General features: G+C 39.0%; 1 protein-coding gene across 5 annotated transcripts in view; it reads left to right on the plus strand.

The window, feature by feature from the left end:
* SPATA6 (spermatogenesis associated 6) overlaps positions 1-7,576 on the plus strand; it is a 45,877-nt gene extending 38,301 nt beyond the window's left edge. For 4 of the 5 annotated variants that reach the window (XR_012836504.1, XM_075759450.1, XM_075759449.1 and 1 more), the window contains one exon: positions 1,471-7,576. Coding sequence is in view for 4 of the 5 variants with exons in the window: in XM_075759450.1 (XP_075615565.1) it covers positions 1,471-1,651 (181 nt within the window). In the remaining variant the exon portion in view is untranslated. The remainder of the gene's footprint in view (positions 1-1,470) is intronic. The other variant, XM_075759452.1, reaches the window with a different exon arrangement.
* The last annotated feature ends 1,057 nt before the right edge of the window (positions 7,577-8,633 follow it).

The raw sequence follows: 8,633 nt of genomic DNA on the forward strand, positions 1-8,633 counted from the left end.
CCAAACTGTGAAGCACAGTTCACTCTCTCCAGGATGATAAGCAGGTTTAAATTTTCTTCATGCTGTTGACTGACATGAAATGTTGGAGCTATTTTTGAAAAAGTGTGAAAGTGGCCTTCCTCCCTTTTTGATATTGGAGCCGCATAAAGATCTCGTTGTTTTAGGTGGTGTAGATTGGCATAACCCTAATATTTGAATGTAAGAAATCTAAAAGCAAAAGCTATTCCTTCTTTTCTTTTCCATGAGACAGTGGAAGCTTAGAAATGTGAATTTAGAAAATGAATCCTACATCTTCCTCTTCTTCCCTCATCATTTTCTTTTCTTAAAGTGAAAACCTTGTGTTTCAATGCAGCTAGCTAAAAGTATATTTGTGAGTCCTTTGACATAAGGTTTCTTTCAATTTTGTCACAGGTGTTTACTGATATTAACTTGAGGACAAAGTTTTAAGTACTGGTTTGACCATAGTACCTTAATAAATTATATCTATATAAGAAAATGTAAAGCTTCCCTGTGAAATAATCAATTTCCTAAGTGAAGATGGTTACTGTAAGCTTTGCATTTCCGGTCTCATTTCCCAGACTGAGAACATTCATGAAAGGCTGAAGAAAACTCAGTCCTAATTTTTAAGTGTCTTAAGTGCCTAAATCTCTGAGCAGGTGTGCAAAATGTCACCTCAGTAGTAATTTTTTTCTTATGATTTTTGAGCTACGTGTTTCATGCTTTGTTACAGTAAGATGGCTTATTTAATTATATGATACAAGGCTTTGTTTTGAAAGTTTCGAGAGAAGGGAAATAGTCATGAAGTTTAGATATACATACTTCAGATTTGTCAGTGTTTTATAAAGATTTCCGGAGAATACATGTCACTTCATAGATCTAGGAAATAATTTGTCAAAGCATCTGAAATATGAATCTGTATTTGTGTTTAGTATTGAAACAGTGACACAGAAGATGGGGTGGGGAATGAACACTCGATTGCCACTATATCATAATGTATTTGGTAGAATACTTAATCCAAGATGCTTCCGACAGAGCACTTTACAGCTGCAACCACAGTAATTTAATATACCTCTGATAGATTGTCTTCATATTGAAATAGCTGCTTGTAGTTACATTTTGACCTTCAAAGGACACAAAAATCTTACTGTGTTGCTCTTGCATAGGCTTAGTGCCTAGTCATACTGCCTATCAAAGTACAGCAAAATTACTGCATGCTCTTTGAAAATTAATTCTCTTTCTATTTGGGAGGTATTATCAAGTGCACTCAGATAAGTGGGAGAGAATTTGTGTGATTGAGTAACGTGGGGCTCCCATTTCTTAGAAGTAGCTGCAGTGCAGTGTTTGTTTCAATTTGTGAAAGGTAATCTGTGTTTAGCAGCTCTACATTTGGATTTGTGCAGGTTTTGTGCTTCTGATTCCTCTTCCTTATCTTGATTTGGTAATTATTTCTTATCTTCTTTCTGTTGACAGTTCACCAGTGCAGCAGAACACTACTGTTCACTTGGATAATGGTGAATATTGGTCTAGTCATGCAGCTGTATACAAAGGGAAGCCTCATAGAGCGATCTTTGAGGAGAGTCTCGAGAAAATATATAGAAACATGTACCGAAAAGCTTCTGGCACTGTTTCAGACCAAAAAATGGACTCCTGATAGCAATTCACCTGGAAACGCACAGTACACAGTGTTCATATTTGTAATGAAGCCTTTTTTTACATAACAAATATTTGTACTCTATTTTTAAGGTGTAATTGTGTTGGGGAGGGTTTTGGGGAAATGGGGATTTGGCCTGGGTTGCCAACAGGAAACTGTTCACATCCCCCTGTGCATGTCGTGTGTCATCCGTCCCCCCTAAAAAAAATCAAAACCAAAAAAACCCAGCAACTAAGCCCCTCCACAGTTAATCAAGGTGGTGTTGCTCCTTTGAGACTATGAAAAGATAGTCATTTGAAGACTGATAGGTCTGCTGGACATTCCAGTCTGACATCGACTCAGGTTTCAGCTGCAGCAAATTTTTATTAAATAATTAAAGCTATTTAGTAACATAAACAGAATTGGTTGAAGAAGCAGTATGGCTAGTGTTCAGAGAGGGGGTCTAAAGAGAAAGGTGAATGTGAGTGTTGATTTAAAAACATTCCATCTGAGACAAAGGGAATTGTTTTCTAGAAGAATTGCCTTTGGATTGTTTATTTTGGAGAAGGGCAGAAGCTCAGATACTGACCTATAGACATGCTTTCAAAGTGGTTTCAAGCACCTTTAGTCACAAATTTTCTAATACTGTCAAATTTTAAAAGAAACCCACCCAGCCCAGCAGCCTTTGTATCAGAAGAAAGGTCATCTTCATACACCCTGTGCATTTGAAAGTTTCCAGGTTCTCTTGAATGCAGCCATGACATTTGCCAATACACTTGTAATTTTAAAAAATACGACTAAGAAAGGAGTGTGGAGGGGGAAAGACTCGAGCCAGTCAGCAAGCTCCTCATATACCCCATACAGGCCTTCTGAAGTTCCTGCATCACAATCCCACCTAATTTGGAGCCTGTCCTTCCCAGTCTGCTGGGATCCTGTTGGCAGAAATCGCATCATTTTTGCTAAAGGCCACCAAATGTTCATCAGCAGTTCGAGGCTTTCCCCGGGGATGGAACCTTTTCAGCCTTGCATTGAACAGATCCCACATTAGCAGACCGGGGCAAATTGCCCATCTATTGAAAAGCAAAATGTTTTAAAAGGGCAAGAGTGTCCATCTCCTGCTTCCTTTCAGAATGGGGGAGAAAACAAATGCCTGTCCTGGCTCCTTACCTGACTGAACGAACAGATTCAGTTACACCAATGCCATTTTACCTGTTATGATTGGATAAAAGATAAAGCTAGCAGTACAGATGGCAGAACATATGACTGTAACCTGCCAGCATGCCTAGATAAACAAAAAGTTGGTCTACTCTGCCTCCCATCCTTTAATGCTGAGACAACATAATTGATTTGAGAAAGCAGTTGGTGAGCAATTATGCTAGGGGGAAAGCACGTTGAAAGGCTGTGTGCTTCTGTTTCAGGAAAGGGGACTCTCAGAGGAAGTGTCTTGCATATAGACATTTCTATTCTTCGTAACTGTTAAACCAGTTGAAGTGGATTAACACTGATAACTTCCTGTCCCTGATGCCATTTAGCACATTAATGCTTTCAAAGGGCATTAGTTGCACAGTCTTATGCTATGGATAAGTGTTGAGTCACTCTATGAAGTGGTAGTATGCTTTTTTTGCAGCAGTGAAAAGTAAAATTTATCCAAGCTGTGCCACTGAAGTCGTGGTGGCTGTGGAATATTGTGCTACCGGTACCTGGTATTCATTCATTAGCCTGTTCCTGTGACCCCGTATTAGCCCGTAAAGGAATAGTTTCTTTCTCCTTGCTGCTCAGGAAAGTAGGTATATTCAAATGGATCCTAAGTGGGCAGGGCACGTTCTGAGAGATACTTTCCAAGCTTTTAGTTTAAAATGAATCTACTGAAATCTGAAGGTTGCTGTGGTTTCCTGTGTGTGTTTGAGCCATAAGATTTACTCTTCTTCTCATGGTATCCCACAGTTTTCATTCAATATTCTCTGTATTTTCTCTCCTCAGTGTCATAGCTTAGTAGAAGTTACAGTCTTCTGAAGATTGGCTGCTCCCCTTTGGCCTAATCTGGTTCTGTGACACAGAAGTACTGTTCAATTTTTCCCTCCCCAGCAATCCAGCAGATTTTACTTCCTGTTTGTTCAATGTGTAAGAAGGCCTGAATGCTGAGGCTTTGGGTTTGTTGGGGTTTTTTGGTATGGATGAGTAAGGACACAAGTTGCCATGAATTCAAGGCACAAGGAGGGGATGAGGAAAGTTGGAGGGCACTGTGAGAAAACAAGGTAATGTTTTTGAGGGGCCCAGGGGAATGTCTGGGGTATATGTGTTTTATTCCCCTAGCTAGAGAAAGGAAGCATATGGTAATATGGCAACCTTCAGTTTTTCATCAAATGTGAAAACTGGATGGGAGAAAAAAAAAAAGTGTCATATACTGAATTTTGACCAGTATGAATATGCTCACTGCAGCCTTTGTATGCAGCATAACAACAAATGAAGCAGATAGACTATGAGTGTTTTTGGCCCCGCTCCAGCTGTGAGGGGAGATGATGTGTATAATGTCTTTCTGAATCAGCTGCTGCAGGATATGTGTTTCTCTCTTGGGTCAGAGTCATTCCACAGTTTATATGCTGTGATACAGCAAAGAGTGTTGTCTTCCAAGCACTGTGCTGGAAATCTGGTTTGGTTAATGGAGAACTTTTCTATGAAATGTGACTTAAGACCCAAATTACTCCGATCTGTCCATAAAATCTGCAAGCCACTTTGTTTTCAGAAGCTTTTGGCCCCTTCCCTGTTTGCTCAGCTAACCCTCCTATTAATATGCATACAGCTCAAGTGCACTGAGCACTGCTGTTCCTTTGCTACTGCAGTATGTGATAAGTATAGGTTCAGGCAGTGAACCAACATAGTAATAAACTGTAATTGTTTAGTGCACCTTGCCTTCTAATACAATTTAAATCCCTTCTATCAAATGCAAATTTTTAGGTTCCTGAGTGGAGCTTTAAATAGCATTTTCAATGCTCATTCCTTATCTTTTGCCATCCACAAAGTGGTCTGTTAGTGACAGTGGGATGGCATAATTCCACCCCCATCATTTTACCTCCTAAAGGAAAGCTGCCTACTCAAATCTGGAAATAATGGGCTAGATTAAGAGCGAATTAGTGTTTTTCTGTAGAGTCTGTCTCTCTCTCTCTTGCCCTCCCCAAGTTACAACCCATGAGAATTCTTGCCAAATGCTATTCAGCATCCAGTGTTGCTTACAGTATGCAATCAGTACAATATTTTAATCATTTTCATTTTAATAAGTCAAGGTCTGCTTCCTACTTGCTCCCTTCCATCTGTCCTACAAATAACTTGGTGTAGTTTAGGATCTTGGGGTGGCTTTAGACTAACTACCTGCCTGTGTTCAGTAGAAATGCAGATCCTTTGCTGAGGAGTAGTAGTTGCTTTGGAAATCTCTCAGTCATTGACCTGTTGTGGATTAAAGGGAAAAATGTCAAACTCTTTAATGATTTGCCTTATCTAAGTTTTCAATTAGAAGAAGCTTAAATTTGTCTACTGGGGACAAGAGGCCTAGGGATGGCTGGAGTAATGGGAACAGGTAGGAGCAGCTTTGTAAGATAGATGGGCAGCAGTGTTTATACCCCAAATCTGAGCATCTTGGAAGATTATGAGGTCTGTTCTTTAGGTTGTGCATCACATGTTTGAATTTTACTATTACTTAGGAGGCTGCCAAAATGGTAAGGGGAGAAAGATCTACCTATAGGTGTTGGAAAACTATTTTTTGAGTAAAATAACAGAACCTCTGCTCAGTATTAAATAATCTGTTCCAAACTCCCTCTCATTGTTACCTCAGCTGTAAAATGGGGAGTTTGTGCTCTGTTGTAGCTTAATTAAATGACTGTGAAATGCTTTGGGATCCTGAGGTGAATGTTGCAGAGATTATTTTGTAGAAGCCTGGCTGGAAAGTCCCATCTCATCTCCAGGTTACTAAAAAGACTTCATTTTAATTTTTCCAGGTTTATTATGTTTTAATCAGACAATTATTAAGGAAGTCTTAATTTTATCAAGATAGAAACCTATTAGATCTAAGAGACGGCTGAAAAAGATAATGAACTGCTTTACTACATGTGCTTTTAGGAGTTAATGTTTACTGTGGGTATCCTACTCAGCCTCTGTGTCCTGAATGATCTGGGTTTTTCATACTCATATCGATTGCTCTCATGATTTTTTTTTTTTTTTGTTAATACAAATTATTGTTTCGTCATCCTGATGTCTTAGTACTTTCTGCTATGTGTACTAATTAGTGCTATTAACATCTATCACATCAATTGTTGTCATCCTCTCCCCAGAAGCCAAGGAGTGCAATGGTGTGTGCAACTTGACAGTGGGAAAGTGTGTGTGGTGTGCCATAGGTTTGTCAGAGAAAATAAGTTGGAAGGAATCTCTGCCTTCTCAAGGAATAGCTTATTATATAATTCTGCTCTTCCTGATATTTAAGCTTGAAAGTGTTTTACAAAACACTTAACTAGGCAACAAATTTATTAGCCTTTTAGCAGTGGTCACTTAACTGTATAAATCTTGTAATGTGGAATCTCTGGGTCATAGGAAAGCCTACCGTGATGTTAATTACTTCGGTGGTTACGGAGTGATCATTATCAGGATGCTGAGAGTATCTCAAGAAAGATTTGTTTAGTAGTCAAGGAATTTGGGGAAACTTTCAAATCAATGCAACTAGCTTCTTGGTTCCGGTGAACACAATTGAAGCTGAGAGAGCAGCACTTCTGTGGATGATCTTAATGAGCTACCTCACTGACAGAAATGATGTCTGGTTTAGGTGATGATCTCTGGTAGCAGCAGAGAACTGGTCTTTGCCCAGTTCCTTTCAGTTTCAACAAATACACCAGTGTTGTGGAAAGTGATCAAGAATACTTAATATTCCTGTTTCTACTACAGAGTGAACTATTAAGCACAAGTCCCATTGATTGTATTGGTTTCTGCTGCTTTCTCTGTGGAATTCAAAACATCATCAACCACAGCCCTTAAAAGATGAGGCTGTAGCTCCTTTTGTTAACAAAGTTGGCTTGCCAAAGACATGCGGTTTGTTCCCTGTTTGTCTTCAGTGAGAAATTCTCTGAAGTGCAGTGATAATTTGTCTGGATGGCAACATAAAGGAACTGTAATCTTTCTCTTTGTTTGATCAATGTGGAGATTGTGCTTTTTCTTCATTTGTATTTCCATTCAGTTCTGGGTGATTGCTTCTGACCTAGCAGAGAACTCTCTGCAGTCTGAGAAGTGGTGATCTGAGCCACTTTCTCAACTCCTCAGGGAAAGGAGTTTGCTCTTGCAAAACAATGTCCCTCTTGGTAAGAATTTACTGATCCTGAGGATAGAGCTCAAAAATTTGGTTCTGTGGTTAGGCATTTGTGTAACCCTGTAGAGCTGATGCCATGAATGACCAGAGCTCCACACAAAATAGGGGTGGAGGCTGAAAGCAGGGGTAGACTTTGAGAGTGGTTTGATGCATGGCATACCATGAATCGTGCATTTGTATACCATGAATTATCAGTGTACAAAATAACCTGTGAAACTTATAAGTAACAAAAGCACCATTTACATCACTGAATGGTGGTGAATTCTAATGCTTATATTTGTATTGTTACACTGACTTGAATTTTTGAATGTTTAGCTAATTGTGTTGTTACTAAGACTATAGTTGTATGAACTGTTTCATTCAGTACTCTAGTAGTAAACATTTGCTAAGAGGTTGCTTTCCCTGCCTGCCTTGTTTTCACCACAGTCATCTAGTGTTTACATACATTTTAGCCTCTGTGCCATTTTTGAAGGCTTTATTTGTCTCATTTACGTTTTTGGTTTGGATAATACTTAAATATGAAATCCATCTGGGAAACATATTGTATATTCACGTTGAGGGGTAAAACCAGTTTTTAATTAAAATTTTATACAGCACTTGTATTTCACTTTGTCCTGTTTTATTATGAAACACTTCAATCTTCTTCCTAAAACACATATGTCTTGTGCGTTTCAAGATGTTCCTTGTTGCTCATGCAGAACCAGTTTCTGAGCTCTGTCAGCAGAGTGCCATATGTTCTGGGGTTCATTTAGCTTCTCTGGCGTTTGTGTAGGCAGCATATTGGATGTAATGCAGCTAAGCTCTGCTCCATTCTTTTCTTTGTAAACTTGTCAAGAGATGAAAAAAGCAGGGAGAAGAAAACACTGAATAATACTGAAGTGATTTGAGTTATCAGTAAGTTGTGGTAACTTGGCCAATCAAAATTGAGGTTTCTCATGTACTTGAGGATTTTCCTTAATTGCGGCTTATGCATAGCCTATAAAGTGATGTGTCCCTCAGTGCTACCCAGTATTACACCCAAAATGAGTGCCAAAGATTGAGATATAACCCAAGCCATTTGGAAATGACAAGAATTAAGTGCTCTTAATTTTGCATTGATCTGCTATTTTAAGTTAAAAAAAAAAAAGGCAAAAAAAAGGGAGTAATAGAAGATGGGCATATGAAGGGATTGTACTCCACTTTGTGGAAAATAACTCTCTGCTGTTTAAATGCCTGGTACTGAAAAGAGAAATCCCAAGACTGATGGTGCCCTCCTCTTTAAATAAAAAAAAAAAAAAGTCATTTTTCATGCCAATCCAGTCCTGTTTCTTCACTGACCCCCATAATCTTGACCATGAACCAGGAGGTACCATCAGTCTTAAATATACTGCTAGTACGTAAGAACGCAGCCCTGACTGTTTATTGATAGCAGCCATATATTGTCAGATACTGATCTTATCTGCCAAACGCTTTTCAGAACCATCTCGGTGACTGACAGAGGCCCAAAGTATTTCTGTAACAAGAGCTTAAAAAATAAAAAAAAAAAAAATGAAAAGGAGGAGTAAGAAACTAGCAAAAAAGGAGTACATATTAAACTGTTTCCCCTTTGCTGAGGTATGAGGCTGGAGGGAAAGGGTTGGAGCGACTGCTCCACACGAATGCGTGGGGGAGTGGGGAGGG

Source organism: Balearica regulorum, chromosome 8, assembly GCF_011004875.1.
Source record: "Balearica regulorum gibbericeps isolate bBalReg1 chromosome 8, bBalReg1.pri, whole genome shotgun sequence".
Classification (NCBI taxonomy): Eukaryota; Metazoa; Chordata; class Aves; order Gruiformes; family Gruidae; genus Balearica; species Balearica regulorum.